Raw genomic sequence first — 24,594 nt, 5'->3', positions numbered from 1 at the left:
GTGTGTGTGTGTGTGTGTGTGTGTGTGTGTGTGTGTGTGTGTGTGTGTGTGCGCGTGTGTGTCCATCTGCAGGAATAAAAGTGGGAGTGAGCAGTGAACGCAAATGGCTGTCCATCAGTGTGCCCCCACAGTACTGCTGGTTGTCATTTCAAAATGGTTCTGAACCCAAACAATGGGTCTGTGCTGCGTTTCACCCCTTAATCCCCCAGGTTCGGGCCTGTAAACACGCTGCTCTCACCTCGGCACTTAGAGGGAACGGGCAGCATACCAGTTCGAGATGCTGGGGCAGTGTTTGCCACTTGCCACTCGTGTCAAGCGAGCAGGGGTAATTGAGCCACGCAGTGCGTTTGAAGTGTGTCAAGGGATAGGCTATTTTGACAGTGGCAGTGCCGCGCAATTACCCTGTCAGTGTGTCCGACCTGGTCTCTAGGCGACAGCTGAGGGGTAAAATGGGTTTTAATTTGTGTAAATACAGTCTCCACCGCCACCACCACCCTCTGTGTGTGCAATCACCCTCCTTTGATATCTGATACCTGAGCAAGGAGTGGCAGAGGTGAAATATTTTAGTGAGCCGCGGAGATATGGAATGTTTTTCATTTGTACGATTCTGTGACTCATGGAACTAATGTTTTTCTCTCTTCTCTTCTCTCTCCCTTTCGGAACTGACTGTCTCCCCCCATAGTTCCGGAGATTCCTCTGTGATTCGCCCTTGGAGGTATGTATTACCCTGGTTACTGTGCTTTGCTACAGCAGATTTTGTTGAAATCTGGCACACTTACATGCATTACATACCCCCATTCAGAAGGTTCCCCCTAAACCATTACAGCAGCTACAGAATGTTTTTCACAGTAATTTATACATTGATATTGATATAGTTATAGTAATATATTTATATTTATAGTTATTTTGTTTTACTGACCTAGCTCTGTCAGTTATTAGAGATGCCTGCGTGTGATTGGGTGGTGGTGACTAACCGTTAGGGTTATAGAAAATGGAAGTAGAGGTTGAGGAAAGCAGGGTCCAGACTTCAGCCCGGTGTCGTTGAAAATAAGTCCTGCAAAACCAGTTCCTTCCTGTAGCCTTGACAGTGCAATGAGCATCACCTTGAGACTGACCAGGGGCTCTGCTTTATGCAGAGCTAGAATTAGAATCTGCCTCATACTGTCAGGACTGTAGTAGGGACTTATTAGAGACGCAGCGAGGCATCTCTGGAGTCAAGCTGAGGCTGAGCAGGGCCGCCCACCAGACACTCTCCTGGTCCGCTCGGTCAAAACCATGGACCATTACTCCCAGCAGCTACACCCAGCGTGAGGGCTGCAAGCTGCCACCTCCACACGGCCCAGGTGTGTGGAGTGTACACACACACACACACACACACACACCCCTCCCCTGTGTCACCCCCTCCCAGAGGGCCCCGTCGGCCTCTACTAATGAACGTCGTTAGTGTTTATAGGAAACAAGCTCTTATCACCTCGTCAAGGCTGGCCCCCCAGACACACCGAATTACACTTTCTGCTGCACCCGGACCGCTCATGCTTGCGGGACACAGTGCACGCAGTGCACGCTGACACCCAGACCTTCCTCAACCCTGCCTGCCAGCCAGCCAGCCTCAGTGCATCTTGCGACCTCCCTGTCCCCCCAGTCCTTTGATGTCTGCGTCCACCTGTCTCCAGCATGTTGTCCATGTCTCCGTGCGTTCTGCGTCTGCCGCTCTATTTATCCGGCAATTTGGTATCTGCTCAACGGCGCCGAACGGAACAGGAATTCAACCACGGCTCTCCACACCAGCGGCCCCGTGTGCACGCCTCCACCTGTCTCCAATCACAGCACTATTAAAATACTAGCACATACTAGCACACACGCAAACACACACACAGACGCAAAGACACAACAAATAGACACACAGACAAACACACACACCGACACACATACACACACATAGAAACACAAAAAAAGACACACACACAGACAGACAGACACAGACACACAGACACACACACAGACAGACAGACATTCCTTGTAGCTTTATCTCCTCAAGTGAGCGTATGTATTTGCAGACAGGCGGATAGAGAAGCCGGGTAAAACGGATCAAGATGGCAGCGTTTTGTAGCGCGCCTCCTCCTCCACGCACGTCCAACTGGGGCTCATTACCGCCCAGGTCAAACGGCTTGTTTGTTTGCAGCCATGTTTCATTTAGCAGGAATTAAAGGGGCAACGTGCTGACACGCGGTAATAAGCCTCAGCTGTCACCGCTTCTTCTGTCCGTGTGCACATTCTTGTACACACACCAGACTTGCCCTCTTATCCAAAGTGTTTTGTTCCTTGGTGTTGATTACGCCTGGCTTAATGAACCTTCTCATTGTAAAACTACTCCTTTTTATAACTAAGATGTGACTTGGATGGGGATGTTCTTATTGTGAGAATGAATGCCTGTAGTGGATCAGCCTCTTACATCCAGGAAGTTCAAGGGCAACCTGGTCCACACATTTGTTGTGCTCCTTTTGAACCAGTTTTGTGTTTTGGTTTTACTGTCTGTGATCCACGTCTCAAAAGTAAAGCGAACATGTGCGTTCATGAACTGGAAAGGCACGCACGTATGATCTGATGCGTTTTATTAATTGCTACAGGAAGCAGAGTGCAGTGTCACCAATAAAACTTAGAGTAAATAAAGAAAGTCAGGGACAGGGGGCTGGTGGGGGGGGATGGTGAAGTCATCTGTGATGCGTCTCAGGAACTCCTTGTGAGCCCGCCAAACATCTCCTCAGACTTTGTCTTGAATCAATTTGCTGTGCAAACATTTGACTCGCGCCATTGAGCACAATGCAGTCTGCGCACCACGCTGCCTTATCGATGTGGCTGTCTAGTCTGGCGTGGTTTCCCCGTAGACAGTAAATACATGAGGAACTTAGTGTAAGTGCAGTGTCTTAACAGCACTTTAGCAGAGCTTGCTAACTACTACGGCGCCCGCTGCCATTTTAATTTGTGTGAGAGTCTGTGAGAAAGTGATGGAAGGGCCGACTGCAGTGTTGCCTATGTGCGCTGCGTTGAGCCTGCTTTGTCTTGTGGCCGGCCTCTGGAAGACTAATGGAGGCCGTAATCACTCGTCCTCGTTTCCTATTCAGATGAAATGAGCTGTTACCGAACGCTTCAACCTGCATGGCCGAAGGCCTCTGTCTGTCTGGGGTGTGTCTGTTTGTGTGTGTGTGTGTGTATTTGAGTCATCGTAAATGTGTTGCTTGTGTGTTTGTGTGCGTGTGTGTCATTGTAAATTTACAGTTTGTCTGTTTGTGTGTGTGTGTTTGTGTGTGCGACTGTGAGTCATTGTTAATTTGTAGCTTGTGTTCGTGTGAGAGCGGGAGATAGATTTGATTAATCATTTAAGTGGTGTCACCATCTGCTCTCGATTAGTTTTCCCAGTTGCATCACGCTGAAATATGAAAACATTTAAAACAGCGTTTAAAAAGGATCTCACTAAATGCTGAACATTTAAACATCATCTCCTAAGTAGTTAGCTAAATCCATGTTCCAAGATGCTAACCCTGAAGAATATAAACACATTCATTAGAAACGTATAATGGACAAACTGTAAGGTACATTAATAGCAAAATAAGTTAAAACAACATTATTCAGATGACATAATAACATTTAGGTATTGGTAATTATTTTGTAGGGCGGATTTTACAGCACCATTATCAGTCGGTGTTATGGCCCTTCAGATACACAAATGTTGATCTGGAAGTTCTCCGTAAAATATCCCTCAATGTAATGATCCTTAATCATAAGTTTACCAATAGTTAATCACTCGGGAACATAAACATATGTGTGTGTATATAGGGACATGAGAGTTCACATATCAAACATTGGCCACTCCTGTGTTGAGGAATTAAAGACTTGGACCGCTAACTCCTCTGGAAAAAAGAAAATGATGCAAAAACAAAGTGAGGCATTGAGTCTGTTTATCCAGCTTACGTGTGTACCTCTCCCAGACGCCAGGCATTAACAAGTAAACACTTGTTCTGCCTTCTCAGACGACAGACTCGCTGCTTCATATTTCCGATGTGGGAAAATATGAACGCCAGAAAAAGAGGCGTACCATTTACAGTATACGAAAAAAAGCAGTTAAGGTGTAATTTACTGATAACTTATCTGATATCACCCCAAACTAATTGCCCCTAATTGGCAACCTGAGGGGGTTTCAAGAAAAAAACCCAAAAACGATGTTTGGCGATTATGTAGAAAGCTGGCGCCTCTTTTGGGCAACACTCAGGACTTTGTCGAGAGTGGTCTTGCGGACGGCCTTGGTGGGAGTGGGGGGGCGACAGGCCGGTCTCAGGGGCCATCTGAGAGTGATTTGGGGCGGCCGTGGAGGCACAGAGGTGGTTATGGGTATTTAGTGCAGATCATGTTTTGAGATTGCCCTCGCACTGCCAAGGACACGGCCATTAGCCGGTGCTGCCAGGTGACGGGCAGGTCACGATGGGGCAGGGCGAGAGCTGCTGAAGACCCTTAAAAGGGTTCACCCCCTAATGCACTTGGATTTATATTCAAAGAAAGGAATATATCGTTGTGGGTGTTAGCGGGGGGGGGGAGGGTTGAAGAGGTTGTGGTTTCAGGACATTTTTCCTCTGTGACACATGCCACCTCTAACGCACATGCACGGCTGAACTATCGCTCCCCACGCTAACAACTTCTAGCTGACACAGGGCTGGGGGGGGCGGGGGTCCCACAAAGCCTTCAGTGTTTCTTTGGGGAATCGCTGCCAAGAAAGTAACGGGCTGCCTCCTTGCACTGATGAACACCCTCTACACCCCCCCACCCCTCCAACCCCAGACACACCAGGCAGGCCCCAGAAAAGTCTGAGGCGCGCTCCAGCTCCAGATGTGGCGCCTTCCAACCCCTCTCTACCCCGGGCCCCCTTAAACGACATCAGCACCAGCCCCCAGTCGTTCCTCCGTCCGGGTGCCCCCGCTCTGCCCTGCTCCCGGCCCGCCTGCCTGTCAGTCAAACAGTCAGTCAGTCACAGCCCCGGCTACCAAGCCCGCGCCACACGTCCTGTGATGTTTCATGTCTGAGGGGGGAGGGAAGGTGAGGGGAGGGAGGGAGGGAGGGAGGGAGGGAGAGAGGGGGGGGATGCCGTTTACCACTGCTGCTACAAACCTTGCTCCCTCCCCCTTCCTCCCCCCCCCCGAGCACCGCTGGCTCTAGAGTCTTGGAGACCCAGAGCTGTGCGCGCATTGTGTCAGACAGGTAATAGGAGCGGGGCGGCCCTCCCAGTGCCCTAAGCTGCAGAGATTCTATGTTTGTTTTCACTACCAGCACCAACCCTGCCCTCTCCCCCTCGCTTTCCCCCTCGCTCTCCCCCTCGCTCTCCCCCTCGCTCTCCCCCTCGCTCACCCCCTCGCTCTCCCCCACTCTCTCCCCCTCGCTCTTCCCTCCTCGCAGGGGCTCGGCTGGAATGTGGCACGGCGAAGCCCTATGGTTGGAGATCATCCGCCACTCTGTGTGTGTGTGTGTGTGTGTGTGTGTGTGTGTTGCAGCGCTCTCTGGTTCAGTTTTAATTTAGTCAGGGTGTGTGCCCGTCGCAGCAGCCGGATTATCTAGCTAGCTCTCCTGGTGTTGTGATAACTAGCCTCGTCTGCAGCACCTAAGCAGGCCCAGATGGGTGCTGTTGAAGGAGAGGGATCCCGTTACTCGTACGGGGCAGCCTTGCTCTCTCTCTAACACACACACACACACCAAATAAAACGAACATCATAGCCTGTTTGGCTTCCCGCACCCCCATCCCTCCTGCGTTTGCTCTCCAGGCTCGGGGGCTGTGCTACTAAGTAAGTGGCTTGATTGAAAAGCCCAGCATGCAGATTCACAGCCATTGTGTGGTCAACCATTATCCATTATTAACACACACACACACACACACACACACACACACACACACACACACACACACACACACACACACACACACACACACAGGCCTCAATGACGCTGTTTGGCTGTGGTCCTGTAGCACCTGGTGGAATGGATTGTGTTCATGCAGGGTCTTTTATTAAAAAGCCTCTCCCGGTGTGTTTTCTGTGGCTGGTTAGGCCCAGTCCAAACGCCCCCAACGCCACCGCCCCCCTGCACTCGCTCCACATTTGGGAGCCATTAGCGGGCTGAGCATGAGGCTACTGTACACCCCCTTCCACAGAGGCTTGCCAGAGAGCAGCCCAGGTTATAATACACCCCTGTATACATACATGTGCGTGTGTGTGTGTGTGTGTGTATGTGCGTGTGTGAAAATGGAGCCGCAAGGGAAAGTAAAGGCCAATTAAATCCAGCTATATATACTCTGCAGTGATTCCTATATATTCTTTACATGCAAACCATACTATTCACTGGAGTACTGCAGTTGTTTTTACCCATATTGTGTTACTTGTTACCTACTCTCCCTGCCTGTTTGTTTGTGTGTGTGTGTGTGTGTGTGTGTGTGTGTGTGTGTCTGCCTGTGTGTCTGTCTGCTCAGAGACAGACACCCCCCCCATACGTCCTTGTACTTAGCATTGTGCAGCATCTTATCCCAGCTATCTTTGTTGTGTATGGGGAATCGGTTAACCTATGAACACCCTTAATGTACCGACAGCGATATATTGTTGTTTCTCTTTCTTCTGACAATTGTACTTGTTGTCAGTCGATTTGGATAAAAGCGTCGGCTAAATGTAAATGTCTGTGTGTCCGTCCCTCCAGGCGGAGTCGCCCCCCGATGGACCAGAGATGGGCTACGGCTCCTTCCACCAGCAGTACTGGCTGGGCGACCGCATGGTGGCGGTGGGCGTGGTGGACGTCCTGCCCACCTGCGTCTCCTCCGTCTACCTGTACTACCACCCCGATTTTGCCTCCCTCTCGCTGGGCTCCTACTCTGCGCTCAGGTCAGTGGGCCCCAGCCTTCTCAGCCTCAGTCCATCCTCTCCTTCAACGCTCTCTTCTCCTTCTCTATGCTCCCATCTGTCCTCTTCTTCACCCCCCCCCCCCCCCCAAGGCTCTCCCTCCCTCCCTCCCTCCCTCCCCCCTTCGCCCCCCCCCCCCGCCTGCCTCCTATTTTCATTCCTTCCACGTCCTCGTCCACCTTTCCCGCTCAGAAATGTACACCCCATTGGTTGAGGGTATGCGTCTCTCTTGGCGTCCCTGATTGGTGGAGGCAGCGCTCTGTTTGTGGTTGAGGCTGACGACAGCACTGGCTGCCAGGGGTGAAATTAGAGACTGCAGCCACACACATATATACATACACATACACACACGCGCGCACATGAATACCGATACAGACAAACACACTCACAGTCATATGTACCCACACACACACACACATCGACGCAGACACACACACATTTGTACACACAAACACACACATCGTCGCCGACACAAACACACACCCACACACACATCAGGCACTCACATTCATGCACCTGCATATCGATGCAGACACACACTCGCGCACACACACACACACACACACATCTGGTGGCGTTTCCTGTAAAGTGTAACCGAAGAATGTGAGAAAAGCTTTTTAAAATATTTCTGCCCAGATGTGGGAGAGCTGGTGATCTGGGATTCGTGGTACGTGTCTGTGTATTTGTGTGAGCGATAGTGTACGTGTACGTGGAGGTGAAGAACCAAAGCGAGGTCACCCCGGCCCCTGCCCTGTTCGGTCCAGAGCCAGGCTAGTGCAGAGAGAACCCCCGGTCGTCACTGACACCTATGTTACCCCCAGTCTGATGTTATTCCAAGGTCCTGACTCCAGGGCTAGGGAATGTGGACCAGGCCCTAGGATTAGCAAAGTCCACTCTAGACACACCTACGGGGTGACGGTCCTGGACTTATGCTGGCTCAACAAACTGGATTGTTTGAACGCTTAGTGTTCTGTTATGAATGTGTGAGTTTGTGTATGTAGTCTGATGGCAGGCAAGCTCTGATGTTTGAACCGGCGTTTACCTTTCTTTCGCTTCAAGTTTGTTTCGACCAATCACTTGGGGGAGGGGGGGGGGGTGTCCACTTGAACGGCGGAATCACAGCAAACATGGATGTCTAACGATTGGAAGGGACTAGATTAACTTTCAGAAATGTTATGTCTGCCAATTATTTTGTCACGGATTCGAAAAGGCAACCAAAATTACAAAAAGGCAGAAGCTTGGACGTGCGAGCAGACTACACTCTCACTTTAGCAGAGATGATCAAACATGTTTGCGTTAACGACGATGCTTTGTAGTGTTCATCGATTGCGAGACTATTCTAATTTATCAATGTAGTGATAATCGATTGGGAAAAAAACAATCAAAAACTTTTTGTAATTGTTCATTTGAGAGAAATGCTGATAATAATCTTAGCCAACCACGATATTGTTATTTTTCTGCGTTCTTTTATTTTAGATTAATACATCAAGTAGCTCTTCAAAGAGTCACTTGTTCAAGTATAATTCCTCCCAGAACCAGCAGAGGGGGGTGTTGAGAGTCTTCTCCTGCCAGGCTATGTGGCGACTCTAGAGGCAGGGAGCGAACACACACGTCTGGTGCACAGTGCTGTTTATTGCAGGCAGCTGCTGTCCCCCGCTTCATCACTTCTCTCTAAGCGTGTGCATATGCACATGTGTTTTTCATCCAGCCAGAGTGTCATATCTGATTAGTGTTTGATCAGGTTTTGCCTGCAAGCCTCCCAGATTATTTGTTTATAATTGTCCACTAAAGGCAGATACCTCCATGAAAACCTGTTTACTGTGGCTGGTTCCAGCTCTGTCCGTGTGTAACACTAATGGGCCTACTGAGCTGGCAAGGTTTTAATTTGTGAATAGATATTAACTTTGCAACATGCATGTTTATCCTTGCCTCAAAAATGTATTTATTTGATATTACTTAAGAGAGTAGAGAAGTTCTTTCCTCATATGTTGTTGTTTTTTTAAAATATTCCTTCATGATGTGTGTGTGTGTGTGTGTATGTGTGTGTGTGTGTGTGTGTGTCGCAGCCCCCAGACTGAGGGCCTGATAATTGGCTTGTGTTGGAGTGTCAGATGGCTGAAGAGGGGATAATGGTGGACTCAAGCTGCGGCCATCGTGCCCAGCGCTAGTGCGCGGGTGTGTGTGTGTGTGTGTGTGTGTGTGTGTGAAATGCAAGGATGTTTTTTTTTTTTTTGTGAATGGGCTCCCGCACCTCTTCTGGGCCCCACTCCCCTCCCTCACCCCCCAGTCCATTGAGGGCCTGGTTGGCCCTTTGTGAAGAGGGGATGGGAACCCAGGAACCTGGCAGCGCGAGGCTGACCTTCTAGCACCTCGCTTCTGCCCCCCCCCCCCCCCCTCCACTACCCCTCTCGTTTTTCTCTCCCTTCACGCATTTATTTTATTCCAATTCCTCCAAACACCCTCCTCCTTCTCCTCCTCCTCCCCCTTCTCATCCTTTTCCTTCTTCTCCTCCTTCTCCTCCTCCTTTTCCTCCTTCTCATTCTCCTCCTTTTCATGCTACTCCACCTCCCCCTTCTCCTCTTCCTCCACCTCCCCCTCCTCCTCCTCTGCCTCCTCCGCTCCTCAGCGAGATCCGCTTTGTCTCATGTCTTATTTGTCACTGCCCTTACTTTATTCACTCACACCTACCCCCAATTTTCTCTCTTTCTAGCTCTCTCCCTCGCTCTCCCTCTCGCTCTCTTTCCCTCTATACCTTTTACCCAGAAGCCCCTCCCCCTCAGAAAAGACTGAGAATGAGGGGGTGTTGAGGGGAAATCAGCAAAACAGTGAATGTAGTTGTGGAGATTGAAGGAAATGGCCTGGAGGAACAAAAAAGGTGGGGTTTGGGGTGGAGAATGGTCGGCGAAGGGCTTAAAATAGGAGGATGCAATTAAGGCAGTGCCTGGATTTGAATAAAGGACGCGGTGACATTAACTGTATTTGAGAACGCTTTATAAATCTCCCCCCCCAAGTTCTAAATCTTCATTTTACACACTTCCCCAGGCCTTTCTCCTCCCTCGTCTGTCCACCGCTCAGAGCCCGGTGTCTATAGAGGGGGAGGTTGTTTTTGTCTTTGGGAAGCGGGGGTGCTAATCGAGATGAGGATTGTAAAGGCTGGCCTGCGGTTTAATTTTGGGGCTGAATTAACCGGAGATGTTAATCAACACCTTGGCTGCTGCCCGCGTTGAGTAAGACGCAGTGTATTTATTCAAAAGGAAACGGTACACTCGGTTTACCGTTGTATGGTCACAGCTTATAGACCGGGATGGAACATTCAATTAGTTTAGAATAAAACTGTATCACAACTGTAATCGAGTTACACATTCAGTTGTTAAAATGCGGGCATACAAAATGCTGATCGTGTGTGTGTGTGTGTTCACAGGGAGATCGCCTTCACCCGGCAGCTGCAGAAACAGTCCCCCAAGCTAGCCTACTACTACCTGGGTTTCTACATCCACTCCTGCCCCAAGATGCGCTACAAGGTGAGGACTCACAGGCTCTCCTTAGCACCGATCTCATAGCAGCATTTGCCAGCGTATGACTGGAAGCATGCTGCTATGCCGCAGTAGCTCGAGGGGGGGGGGGGGGGGGGGGCGCTAACTACGGTCAGGCAACTAAAGGGTTACAGGTTTGATTCCTGATCTCCTGCTGGCCAAGATGTCAGGGTGTCCTAAAGTGAGCCCATTGAGTTCTCACTTAAGATTCTGTGCCGGGACTTGGCTGGCGGGGCTGTCAGTGTTTTATGGGGTGAGGGAGAGTTTACCTTTTAGTGTTAACCTGACAAGACTTTCATACATGTACACCTTCTCGGTACAGACACTCTGGCTGCACTTCCCTCGTGCAGCAAACACGCAATTTGTGCCGTTGGCGCTGTTGTAATTGTGTTACATTTTTAAGTCTTAGCCTGACTGCCGATGTCATTCACTGGGACATACCGTAATCGTGATCCAACGGGGCAATGCACGTCCTGCCACGCTCTCTACACTGTCAAAATGATACATTGATTCGACTTTCATGTGCGAGTCCACATTGTGTGAGGGCTTGAATGTTTCCGCAAGATGTGTTTGTTATTTTAATCTCTCGGGCAGAGCCCCTCTTTCCAGAGAGTCTCTCTATATACAGAACACCGCGGAAGGCCAGGCCATCTGTGTGTTTCCTGCACAGAGTATTCCAGCAGTGTGTGGACACAGGGTCAAAAACACAAAACAGGACAGACGTAGAGACAGGCGGACAACAGACGAACAGGCAGGCTGTTGACTAGACGGGCGGAAAGGAATGTACTGAACTCTTTTATCTGCCTAATGTTGATGTGAGGCCGGATTGCAGACACCTATGGAAAGTGTGTTCTTGCACGCAGACACACACACAAATCCGCAAAACTTTGACGGTTTCTGAGTCTGTAACTTCTTCCTTCATCTCGCTCTTAATCTCACATCTTCTCTTCCCTGGTCCCTGCTCAGAGCTTCAGGCCTTAGTGGGCTACCGGTACTTGTGTTATCAAAATGGGCAGATGTACAAAGCAAAGCAAAGATGTGTGAGTGTGTGCGCAGAGAAATGGGTCTTTGATCCCTATAGTGTACCTCGACCTGCCTCAGCCCATGGGCAACAGGTCAATAATCTCAAGGCCATTTTGTTTTCTCAGACTACTTCTTAGTGGCCATTTTGCTTTCAGTTAGATAACCACTAATGGATTTCAAAATAAAAATCAGTTTGTATATGATTAGGTTTACACCAGTTGCAGAATACAAATTGACAACTTTTATTTAGTTTTTTTCCCCCCACAATAACCATAGATTGATCGGGCATCGACTGTGTGACAGTGAGTCTACCTCCACCACCGGCTCCACGCAGAAAGCCCTGGTTTCAGCAGGCTAGTGACTGCCTGCCTGCTGGGGAACAGAGCCTCACAGAGACTCCCTTTCCCCCTCGCGCCTGCCTGTTGTTTTAGCTGGGAGGGCCTCAACGGGGGGACCGCCTTGTTCTTTCTTCCACCTCTCTTCATTTCATTTTTCACCCCCTAAACTGTCACGTTCTCTCCCTCCATCTTAGATTCTCCTCGTGTTCTCCCTCATCAATCAGTCCTACTTGGTCCGTCCTTATGGTGGCTGGAGAGTAAAACAATTGTACTTAGTTTAGTACTTTTCCTAGCTATCTTCATTGTATACGGGGAATGGGTTTACCCGAGCGATTATTGGTGCTTGGCACTTTGTTCTGTAAATATCTTTACTGTACCGACAGCGATATGTTGTTTCTCCTTCTCCTGAAAAATATACTTATTGTAAGTCAGTTTGGATAAAGCGTTGGCTAAACGCCCTGTATGTAAATGTAAATGAGAGCAGTGGACTGATTCTGTGTGATAGTCTCGACTCATGTCCGCTTCCACAGAGAATGGACGCGCCACAAAGAACCAAAATATCAGCATAGTGCTGGAATAAGGCCATAGTGTTCGAATACAGCCATAGAACCAAAATATCACCCTAGAGAATGAATAATGTATTGTGTTTGAATACAGCCATAGAACCACAATATCACCGTAGAGCTGAAATACAGCCATAATGTTGGAATTCGGCCATAGAACCACAATATCACCATAGAGCTGGAAAACAGCTATAGTGTTGTAACACAGCCACAGAAGCAGAGCAAAGTCATAGGAAGAGAAGGAGAGATAATGCAGAGGCAGCAGGCAGAGCAGGGTAGAGGGCTGCTGAAGACATTAGTGGTTGAGTGAGAGGTCAAACAGACGGAGACAGCCTCTGTAACTCAAGCGACATTGGTAAGCAATGAATACGTGAATCCATGCTCCCCTCTACCAACAGAGAAACTGATATTCAAGTGCAGTGTTTCACTTGTGTGCACACACACACACACAGGGTATCACATCAATAGTCTTGCAATGGCAGACGACACAGTCACGCGATGTATAATGTATATTCTCCGTGCAGGGCGGTGTAAGTAAGCAAGGCTTTCCAAGTCCATTAGCCGATTGCCTAGGAATCGCCCCATACAGCCTCCTTCCCACATGGAGGCTGTCGCTTGGCTGTTGTTTCATTCAGCCTGTGCCTGTCTCTCTGGAGACTGATGTCTTGTTGGGCTGATGGCAGAGTGCCATGTGCTTTTTTTTTCCCCCTCTCTCCCTTTTTTTGCATTTTAGGGGTTTATGTAGTCCTCTGCCTGCTCCTCTTGTGTGTCTGTGTGTGTCCGTGTGTGGAATGTCGTCTTCACCGAGGGTGATCTGTGTGTTATTGTCAGATCGGCTGTTTTTCGCCTGTGTGTCCGCGCGTCTGCGTGCAGAATGCAGATCCTGCCTTCGCATGAGAACCGGCTTCCCAACGCTCTCAGCCTCTCCGTCGGAGTGGGTTTACTGGTTTACTCCGGCCCCCCTCCATCCCCTCATATCTTCTCTTTGCGTTTTGTGCGCTCGACGGAGGACCGCGGCGCACAATGTCTTTGTGCGAGCCACCTCGTCCTCCTCTCCTCCCAGGGAGGGACACTGCGCCGGGGTGAGAAGGTTGCTTAGTTCCCACCTTCCTGCTCACACATGCTCCCATAGCCACACACTCTCTCTCACACACACACACACACACCCTCTCCCACTCAGCCGCTCTCTGTGTCTCAGTTCATGCTCTCATTTGCATATAAGCCCTGAGTGGCTTCATTAATGCACCAGCATGCTGTGGAGTTGTTGCGGGTCCCCAAGATGGAGCCTTGTTGAAGCCCTTATCCCTCCTGGCACGGGGCATTCCTCTGGGTTTCTACATCTCGGTCCTGCTGCGTTCTCCCCTGAAAGACCACAAACACTGGCACTCGAACCCTGCTGGAAACTTCTCTCAGAACATTTCCAACTCCACCTCCAACCTCGCTCATTCCTTTTTTTTTTTCAATGAAAATGTAATGTTTTTTTTAGAAGATTGTTTTCAGAAGACTGATTGGGCTGCTAGGAAAAAGTGCTGCTGTGATCGATGATACAATGATTAGTTGAGATGACTTTTACAGAGTAGTCTTTGCTGTATAACGGCGGTCTCAAAGAGCATGATAAAGGCCTCTTTGGGTTATACCTAGGTCTGCTCCTCATCTTCTGCCCTGCAGGCTTTTGTATAGTTGGTTCCTTCATTCCCTCCGTCTCCGTCCTGGTCTTCCATACCTGCGTACGGTAGCACCAGGAAGAGTCTCATGCCCACCACCGAGTCGCAGGTCTCGGGGACTCTGATCAACATGTCGCGGGTCTGTTCCCCCCCACCACCCCCCCCCCCCCCGACGCTGCACTGAAGGGTGTGCCGAGGAGCTGGAGTCGAGCCAGCTGGGGCTCGAGGAGGGGGGGGGGGCGGTCTGGATGGTGTCAGGCCCTCTCCTTTGTTCCCCAGGCTTGGGCACAGTCTCCCACTGGGGCTGGCTGGCTGGTGGAGTTGGCCGCTGCGTGCGGGGTCAGACGTGACATCCTGCCCCTGGCTCTGGTTCCCCAACCCCAGGCCTCTGGTGTCAGGCTGCAGGGAGCAGAAGGTGGAGCCATTGGAGGCTAAACGAGAGCAGAGGTCTTGGCCCTCCTGCTCCCTTGGTCAGACATCCCTCTCATGGTGCCAGCCCTCCAAACAAGGGGGCTGCTGATGTTAAGGTCAAGTAAAACCAAGAATCACATTTACATCTACATTTAGGGCATTTAGCAGACGCTTTTATCCAAAGCGACTTACAATAAGTACATTTGTCAGAACAAAGAAGCAATATATCGCTGTCAGTATAGAACAAAGATTACTATTTTTAAGTGCAAGAAGTAATACACACAATAAGTGCGGACATTAAGTGCCAGGATGTACAACATACAATAAGTGCGTAAGAAGGACGTAGGGGGGATGGGGTGGTTAAGAATGCCTTCCTTTTAAATGCTGAGTTGTTTCCTTTCAGGCCTATTGAGTACTCGTGATACCCATGGAAGCTTGGAAGCAGAATTAAGACTGGTGTCTTAAAATGAGTACATCTAGCGGTGTGCCTTTGTAGCAGTAGCCTGCGGAGCCCGTCATTGGCTGAATTTAATTTTCCTGCTTTACAGAGAGGCGGGGGTCTCGTTAAAGGGGGAGCCGGCCTGAGTCATGCGTTCTGAGATCCTGGCAATGTTCAAGGTCTTCAAGGGATCTGGATGCCAGGTCCGGTTCACCAATATGTGTCGCTGTGGTTTGAATGAGTTCAAATGTTCTGGGCTGATGTCTTTAGCAAAAAGTATAAACAAGCTACTAAAACTTGTTCTCAGAAACAGTTTAGTGTTTTTTTTTATCTCATTCCTTCTTGGTCCATCGCTGACTCGTTCCTGCTTCAGGAGCCAGTAGCTTGCATGTGTTCAGCATTTCGTTTGCTTTTGTTTTCATGATTTTCCACTCTTTTCGGTGTCGGACTGACGGGGAGGGATGGTTAAATGCCACGTTGTTGCAATTTTCCATTGCTGCAAAGTTATTATGGGATGTCTAAGGTGCTTTGCGTTTTTTTTTTTGCGTCTACTATTATTCAGGACCGCAAAAGAAAAGCAGACACTGATGTGGATGAAAGAGTAGTGTTCTAACTTTGGCCCGAAGGGTCTGCCATACCTGGTCTTGACAAATCAACCACTTGTGTTTTCAAGGGCCACACGCACGCACTCTCTCTCTCCCAAACGCAGACGCACACGTCGAAACACACACACACATTGCCACACACACACACAGGACGGACCCCTCGGAGGAGAGAGGGGGTCACGTGAAGGGGGCTCTTACCGTTGTTGTTATTGTTCTCTGTGAAAGAATGTCTCAGGCCGAGCCCAGGAAACCATTCCATTTTTCACAGAAAAGGAAGAAAGCTCAACGAGCCAGAGGAGGAGAAAGGCGACATATGGGCCCCGAAAAAAGAAGTGACAAGATGTGTGCCAAATGGGGAACGGACGCGAGATGAAAAGGAGTATTTGTCTCAGGGCGGTACTTCACTGACTTTTTAAGGGGTGCTTTTTTGCAGCAGCTGCTACTTCGTTTCTCTATTCTGTCCCTGCCTCTCCATCTCAGCCCTGGAGCAACAACCACGGTCACCCAGCCAGTCGCCCCCCCATCCCCCCGGCAACAAAGCCCAGGGTCCCCGCAGGGTCCTGAGGGCCACAGGACCAGTCAGGTCCGGGGCCACGTGGGCCCTATGAGGGACACCAGTCCAGGGAAGCCTTCGAGGATTGTGGTGTCTTACCTCAATCGAAGCGAGCCGATTGAGGTTCTTCTCTATCACCTGCTCCTGATTTGAGACGATGGCAATACAGGGTGACAAACGACCCAATGGTGCAGAGCAACAGACAGACAGACATACAGACATACAGAGAGAGAGACAGACAGAGACACAGACAGACAGACAGAGACACAGACACGGGCACAGAGACGTAGGAGAGGAGGTGAAAACATTGTAAGTGTTTACTACAGTCACACCCTGCATATAAAGTCCCTCATCCTGGTCCAGATCCTCAGGGTGCTGTGGAGTTGTGTAGAGGAGGACCAGCCGTGCGTAGACTTTGCGTACTCTACCCCGTCCCCTCATTGTGTCTTCAGTATAGGTTATATTAATTATTGTCTGTTATGCCTGGTTGGAAACGAGGACCGAACAATACCCGGGCTGTTCTTGGGCCACAAACTTAATTAGTCTGCCTAGCCCCTCCTCCTCTCCGCTCTCTGCTCCATCTTCTTCCAGACCTCCAGGTGTGTCGCTCGGCGCAGGCTCTGACACGCCCGCAGCCTGCAGACAGGAGCCTGTGAGTGGTTGCTTTTCCATGTGGAATGGAGTCTGTGGGGCCAGGCTGGAAGGGCCTATTTCTGTACTTTATGCATACCTGTCTGGTGTGTGTGTGTGTGTGTGTGTGTGTGAGGGAGCTAAAGGGTCGTTCTTCACTCTGAACGATGCAGATTGAGATTGATACAGGGTGAGTTTGAGGTTTGTGCACCAGGGAATTCCTTCCAAATCGTGAACCGTCTTATTGTAAGGTGTATGTTAAATGAAGAATTTCCACTTTGCATTGATTTCTACAGTTCTCTGTTTAGGAGTGTTTCTCTTCGTCCACCTTTGGTGTTTGTGTGTGTGAGTGTGAGTGATTGAGCGTTGATCTCCTGTAGTAGTTGTAGTTCCTACATGTTTGCGTGGCGTCGTGCAGGCCCGGGCGCGGCGGCCTCTCTCCTCCACGGCGGTCCTTCTGGTCTTACATCTCCTCTCTCAACAGCCCTAGATGGAGGGTTCGGCCGGGCCAGGGAAGATGACAGATGGGAGGAGGGGAAGGGAGGGTAGCTCTGGTCGGGAACGATGAACCCGTGGCCCGTGTGTACTCGGTAACATGTTGTTGTTTGACAGAGAGGAGGGACATGCAGAAGTCTGGGCATGAAGGGGTCTTATTGCGTTAATTGCCACATCCCGACGCCTAGACGCACCGAGTCATGACAGCCCTGGATGGCGGCGGGTAGAGTTACTGTGTTGACAGCGGCTTGTTCGTGTCGAGACCGGCTCCGCCGTCGCCATGCATCCAGCCTTTTGATTTGTGATTTCTCTTGTAATGGAAGCAGTATTGAGTTAGATCTCCTTGTTGATGTATTCCTGTTGCCTGCCTTTCTACTCTAGCGTTTCCCACAGTACAGTACAACGTCCTTCAAAGGAGATCAAACCAGATTGAGTTTTCACCCTTAAAAAAAAGAAAATTCTCGTGCCCCTTTACCCTGCCTCCTAACCCCTCCTACCCACCCCCTCTCTCTCTCTCTCCCCCCTCCCCCCCCCCCCCATCTCTCTCTGGCTCTCTCTCCCTCTCTGGCTCGGGCAAATTGGTGCATTTCTGACAGAAAGATCCTTGTTTGATTTAACTCAACAGGAGACCACCAACAGTGCAGCACTCAAGTAGAAACATTTGCTTAGCTCTTACTCTTTTTCCTTCTCCTGGACATCTCTTTCTGTTTCTCACTGTTTCCTTTCTCTCCGCTGTTGTTGTTCTTTCTGGTCACGGTTGTGTTTGTAAGAAATCATGAACAGCCCTCCTCGCCGTGGCAACCGCCTGCCTGGTACCCACTAGGACGAGTGCTGACAGGGTGAGAGCCACGGGGGGGGGTGCAGAGCTCACCGGGGTGGGGTCATATGATTGAGTTGTCCTTATGAGTACTGGTGTGGCGGGGTTGGGGGTGTTGGTTGGTGATGGGGTTGGGATGTCGCGGGGGGAGGGTAGGGAGGTCAGGGGGGTGAAGGAGAGAGTTGTGGACGCGGTGTCAGTGCTGAGGGGATCCAGGGCCCTCTATCTGCCAGCCCGAGGTGTTTGCCTTCCCATTACCTTCAGCTCTATTTATTTTCAAACCTGCCACGGCCACACCGCCCCGCCTGAAAGGAGCAGTGTCTGAGGGGAGAGAGGAATGGTTGCGGGCGGGGGGGAGGGGGGAGAAAAGCTTTCAAAGAGGCCCAACAGGCAGAATCAGTTAGACTCATGAATGCCGCTAGGCGTTTACTTAGAGCCGGGGTCCGGGGGGGGCTGCACATTGTTCGTCTTGCGAGAGCTGGCTGTTATTTCTTTTTTCATCTCCAGCAGCCGGGATTAAGGGGTTCTGGTCTGTGGCCGGGGAAGCCGGACCTGGACGGCAACATGTGTGAGCTGTGGTCTGTGTCAGAGGAGCTCATAAAGGCCGGGGGAGATGGGGAGATAAAAGGACGGCGGGCGGCGAGTTGATGCCCATTAAAGCCCTGCCCTTGGACTGCCTCCCCCCTCCTCACCCCTCCTTCTTCTCCCAGTTAGTTTTCTCTTCCTCTGTCTTGGGCGAAACGCGATCCTGTAAAAATATTTTCTCCTCATTAACCTGTCATCCTCTCGGAGCCCTGACGCATAGCCAGGTTGGGAGGGGAGCGAGCAGCAGAGCTGGGAGGAGGGCTTCGGGTGGGGGGGGGGGTTTTGATTTGTAAGGGACTTTGTGGGCCTGGGGGGAGGAAGAAGGAGGCGGGCTGGAGGGAGAGCGACTGGCCTGGATGCTGTATTTATTTGAAGGTCGTCTCGTGGTAATGTGTCGAGGGGGGGGGGGGGGGGGAAAGACCATGGCAGCTCCCAGGTGTGTAAACAGCGCTGGCCAATGGAAATGTCCCAAGAAACGCAGACCCCGGGTCTTGGGACATTTCCATTGGCCTATGTGTGTTTCAGTGTGTGCAAATACACATATTGTGCCCCCCATGATGGACAAAGTGTGTGTGTGTGTGGGTGTTTGTGTGTATCAGGTTGTGTGTGTGTGTGTGTGTGTAAGTTTGTGTGTGTATGGACGTGTATGTATCAGTTTGTTTGGACGTGTCTTTCACCAACATGGTACCCCTGCCTCGAAGCGACGCTGTTCTCGTAGCGGACGCTATTTGTCTAGGTGTGTGTTTGTGTGCGTTTGCCCTGTTTACATGTGTCTATCAACAGTGTACCCTGCACCTCCTCCACCCCCCCCCATCTCCCCTGTGTTTTAAAAGGAGAGGTGTGTGTGTGCGTGTGCGTGCGCGTGTGTGAGAACGAGGGCTGGGACGTGGAGCTCAGGTCCCTGTGTTTATTGGTCTCCAGAGGGCCATGCACCGACGTGACCCAGGGTCAGGGTGCTGGCCTGGGTGGGATCAGCCTCTCGGGTCACACTGGGCCTCTTTGTGCTGCCCTCTCTTCTTCTTTTAACACCAAGCACAGAATCAAGCACAAGGTTACTCTGGGACAGGACTAGCCCCCAGGTTTGTCCGGTGAGGTCAAAGGTCCACGTCCGGCGAGTAATCCTGTTGCTCCTCATTGCTTGTCTCACTAGCTCTTCGTTGAATAAAAGCCTGAGACCTTCCCACAGTCCGTCCTTCCCCACGCCAGACGAAGGGACAGCCCCCATAGCCAGAGACAGCCCACCGGCCAGGGAAGAAGTCGGTTCACAGTGTGAGCGAGCGCAACAAGCCAGTGAGCTCATGCTTCTCTGAGACCTCCCGTTAGATATGGGAGCCTCTGTGTCTAGGGCTGGAGTAGGTGTTGGGGCCCACTGGCAGAGCACATGAAACACAAAGGTGCTCTCTCCTGAGGAGATTTCAGCTCTTCTGATACCGTTATCAAAGGAGACCTGTGGAGACGGACGGTTGGAGAATCTGCAGCGAGTGGAAATCACACAGACACACGCACACACACGCATGGACACACACATACACACATTCATGGACACACACACATAGTCACACACACAGATACACAAACGGTCACACGGACACAGTCACACGGACACACAGACACACAGACACACAGACACACACACACACACACACACACACACACACACACACACACACACACACACACACACACACACACACACACACAGTCACATGCCTCTGGTTTTGCTGCGGGTCGTTGGAGACGCTACAGGGATTGGCAGGAGATGTGTGGTGTACGGCAAGATGGCGGTTTTAGGTAAACCCTCTTCTCCATGACGTATAGACAGCCATCCAACCTTACCCCGCCCCCCCCCCCTTCCACCAGCCCTCCCCCCAGAACACACTCAAGTTAAACGTGCGGGAGGGGTGGGGTGCAACTCTGAGCGACAAACCCTGCAGTGATGTCATCACCAAGCTGTGAGAGATCAACGCAGAGAATGTTTTGATCCCAGTTCTAGCCACGGGACAGGAAGAGGGCTCTGGGCCCACGGTGGCTCACGCACGCATTGCTCGCTCACACACACGCACACTCTCACGCTCACTCACATACACTCTCATTTACACTCACACGTTCATTTACACTCTCAAGTACACTCAAATTTCACTCTCACACTCAATCTCATGCTCTCTCACACACCCGAAACATAGTCTCACACACACACCCTACACGCACACACCCTACATGCGCACACACACACGCCCTACTCACACACACACACACGCACACACACACGCCCTACTCACACACACACACACACACACACACACACACACACACACACACACACACACACACACACACACAGTCAGCCTACACACACACACACACTTATTCTAAACATACTCTCTCACAAACTAACACTTACACACACCCTCTCCCACACACACACAGACACAGTAAGTGGAACAAGAAGTAAAATAATGGTGTCGGTTTTCATGAGGATTCCTGGGCTGCCGTGAGGCATGATATTTATGTGTCTTGATGAATTGCGTTTCATTTAGATAACAGGTATCTGCGTGGGCCGGTGCTATTGCATCGCATTCAGAATGTGTGTTATGTGCGCACAAGCCTGATTGTGCGAGTGTAAAGATAATAACCGATCGTTTGGTGACAAGATACTAAACCCGGCCTCCCATTCACTTGAAGACTGAACGACGACTGACTTGATGACGGTGTTATACGGCCTGCATGTCAAAGCCGTGCGTGTTTATGTGCCTTTGGGAACAGGGCTGCGAAACTTCGGTCATGTGTGATTTCAATATTTCTTCCTCAACGTTCGCTTCTGCCCTGCCATTTGTTAATTCACTTGTGGAGCCAAGTTGGGGCATGGCTTTACAGTAAGTCAGATGGGGAGGGTTCCCCTCTCTCTCCCTCCCCCTCCTCCTCACCGCTGTCTCTACACTTTTGATTGAACACAGCTCCTCTCCCCGTCCTCCTCCTCCTCCTCCCGTCTCCATCCCGCTCTCTGTCAGCATGGCTCCTTCCTCTGCTCTCTGTGGTTTCCTGCTCCCCGTATCAAACCCCCCCTCGTCCCTCTCCCTATTGGCTCAGAGCCCCCTGCCTCAGCTGGCTCTCACCACGGCGCCTATCTCTTCCATCAGCGTCTCGGGCCCGCCACGTTAAATACCGTCCCTGTGTTCATCTGTGTCTCATTGTCACGTCTGCTGGCTTGTTCCCTGTCTTTCTGACGCCATTCCTCCCTTCCCCCCCTGTTTCCCCCCCCCCCCCCCTTTCTCCCCCACACATGGAGGGCAGTAGAGCCCACTCGCTGAAGCTTTTGCTTGAGTTTGATCTTTTCTTTCAGTCTTTCACTACATTAAAACGAATAAGTGAAACTTTGTTTTAAATCTTTAATGTGTGGAGCCTGGCTCTGCTTTAACGTGGCTCATGGGCATCTCAACACTACTGTATCTCAGCTGCACCCCACATTTCTCAGGGGGCCCCCAGGATTTTAGGCACCCTGGTGCTGATCGTAGACAAGCTCGAGCACACAAACATGTACATTGCGTCTTATCGCCGGACCGCCTCCTGTACTGGCAGAACCCCTTACTCTGTCGTTTCCTGTGCCCTCATTGCCTTCCCTTCCAACTCCGAGCAGAGTTGCAGTCGACTCTAATGGAGAGACTGTGTCACCGCTCGTTTAGACAAAAGGCTGCAATACCCCTCTGTGGGCTCCCCGTTCCAGGAAACAATCACTGGTTTCCCTGTTGATAGGAGCCGCCTGCTGCCACGCTGAGGCAGAGGCTAATAGCGCCGGAGAACGGAAGCAAACAGGAAACATACAGGCTGAAGTGACTGCTGCTGCTGCTGTGAATTACTGGGCCTTCGGGCAGGGAGAGGGACAGACTGTGTTTGCCAGCTTTTTGTCTCCATTTCTTTCTCTTGCTCTCCCCGCTTCAGACCACTGAAAGATGTGTCCTCGTTCAGCTCAGCCCCGTCTCTCTTGTCTTCCTCGGGGAGGTTTGTGGATTGGTGGCCTTGCTGTGACCCGCTCGAGTCTCTCATCGTGGTTGCAACAGTTTAACGCTTGGCAGTTCTCTCTGCAGCCGGCACCGGAAAATAACGGAAAATAGTGGATCTGTCACTCTCCCGACATGACGAGGACTCACAAGAATCTCCTTTATTGCCCTGCAAAGATCTCGGGCCGTTTGGCACAGCCGACCCTCAGAAACTCTATAATACTGTATACCCGGGGAACAGCTCATGCAGGGATGGTTCTCATTATGTTAGTCGTGCATATAGCAACACAGCTTGATCCTACATGTTCTCTATCAAAGTCCCCTGTCCCCTGTCTCCTCTCTCCTGTCCCTTCTCTCCTCTCCCCTCTCCCATGTCTCCTGTCTCCTCTGTCCTCTCTCCTCTGTCCCCTGTCATCTCTCCCCTCTCCCCCCTTTCCTCTCTCCTCTCTCCTCTTCCCTCTCCCCTCCGTTTTCCTTGCCCAGGGCTGATGGAACCGGCAGCATCGGGCGGAGGTGGCACCACTATCAGTGGATTGCAAAACTCGTGAGCAGAGTCGGTCCAACAGACTTGTGCAGACAAGGCTTTATTGCTCGTGGAATCCCGAGCACACTGCGTCGGGAACAGAGTGGAGGAAGGGGGAGGGATGCACGTTTGTCTGTTGGCGCTGTGGAGCCACAGGCATTCTTTTCATGCACCCATCTTTTGACGGCAGCACTTAAAGGGCCCCGGCTCCGGTGTTCGTCATACCCTCCATTCCTGGGCGGAGAGGTCCGTGTCTTCATTCCACTGACCCCTGCTCAGCTAGCCCGTCTTTCCTCCTGCAACATGTGCTCATGCAAATGGTTAACTGACTGCATCTATACAGCGCTTTTCTTACCAGTGGCCACTCGAAGCCCTTTACAATATTGCCCAACATTCCCCCATTCATGCACACATCTACACACCGACGGCGGAGTCAACAACGCTGGGCGACAGCAGTGAGGGTGAGGCGTCTTGCTCAGGGACACCTCGACACTCTGCCAGGAGGAGCTGGGCATCCAACTAGCAACCTTCTGGTTACAAGACAACCCGCTCTACCTCCTGAGCCACATGCTGCACCCAAATGTGGAGGGGGTTTGGGTGCGGTGGTCGTCCCGGGATTGCGGTCCTCTGTCGTTGACCCCCGACTTTTCACTCAACCCCTCGGGCTCGGCCGTTGTTCACGTTTCGGTTCTCCCCCCTGGTAGCGGTGGGTCTGTGAAAGCAGCCCGCGTAGTTTCCATGCTCCCTGACAGATCGGCTCTCTCTGCGGCCAGCACCACGAAAGCCTCCCTGTGGGATGTGGGTCTAGGTTTATTTTTTAATGTAGAACGTGTTGATATGCTCCATTTTATATTACAGAGGCATTTCAAGGTTTCGCGGGTTAAATGACATCCCTCTTTTTTACATTTTTTGGTTCTGTAATAACAATATAATAAAATGACGTTCCCGCACTTGACATGTGGGATTTAAACGGCGGATAATGCCTGATAATTGTTACTCTGCAGTTTCTGACCTCGGGGGAGCGAGGGAGGATATTTTCAGAAGGATACTGTGGGATTTTTTCTGTGGTTTGGTGCAGCGCTGAGCTGGGAGTATCTGTGTCGTGTGTGAGCTGAGATAGTGCAGAAGGCCTGTTGGAGGCGCCTGCTTGTGTACAGTCTTATCGCTCTGTGTTTGTTTGGGAGCGTGTGACGGAACAAAGTGTTCTGCTCATTATTCTCCTGCTCACACATGTGGTTCCTTTGGCAGCTTTTCTATATTTTGAAATCTGAATTGGTACACGCATCCCACTTTATAATTAATCATTTTTTTATTACATATAAATATGTATAAGGGACAATTACAATCACAAAGATAAAATAAAAATAAAAAAGGCAAAAAAAAAACTTGATGTCAGTCTCTTCCAATTTTTATTTTAACAAATATTAAATGGGAACCGACTTTGCTTATTAATAAAAGAAAAGAGTGTACTGACTCATACGTGTGTTATGAAGA

General features: G+C 50.6%; 1 protein-coding gene across 2 annotated transcripts in view; it reads left to right on the top strand.

Annotated features, from left to right (window-relative positions):
* The window catches only part of ate1 (arginyltransferase 1), a 56,397-nt gene that overhangs the window by 22,100 nt on the left and 9,703 nt on the right, over nt 1-24,594 (top strand). For both annotated transcript variants that reach the window (XM_079730978.1, XM_079730977.1), the window contains exons 8-10: nt 683-715; nt 6,727-6,908; nt 10,348-10,447. In XM_079730978.1, the coding sequence (XP_079587104.1) occupies nt 683-715; nt 6,727-6,908; nt 10,348-10,447 (315 nt within the window). The remainder of the gene's footprint in view (nt 1-682; nt 716-6,726; nt 6,909-10,347; nt 10,448-24,594) is intronic.

Source organism: Pollachius pollachius (assembly GCF_949987615.1).
Source record: "Pollachius pollachius genome assembly, chromosome: 2".
NCBI lineage: Eukaryota > Metazoa > Chordata > Actinopteri > Gadiformes > Gadidae > Pollachius > Pollachius pollachius.
This window is presented reverse-complemented; position numbering and strand designations above follow the sequence as displayed.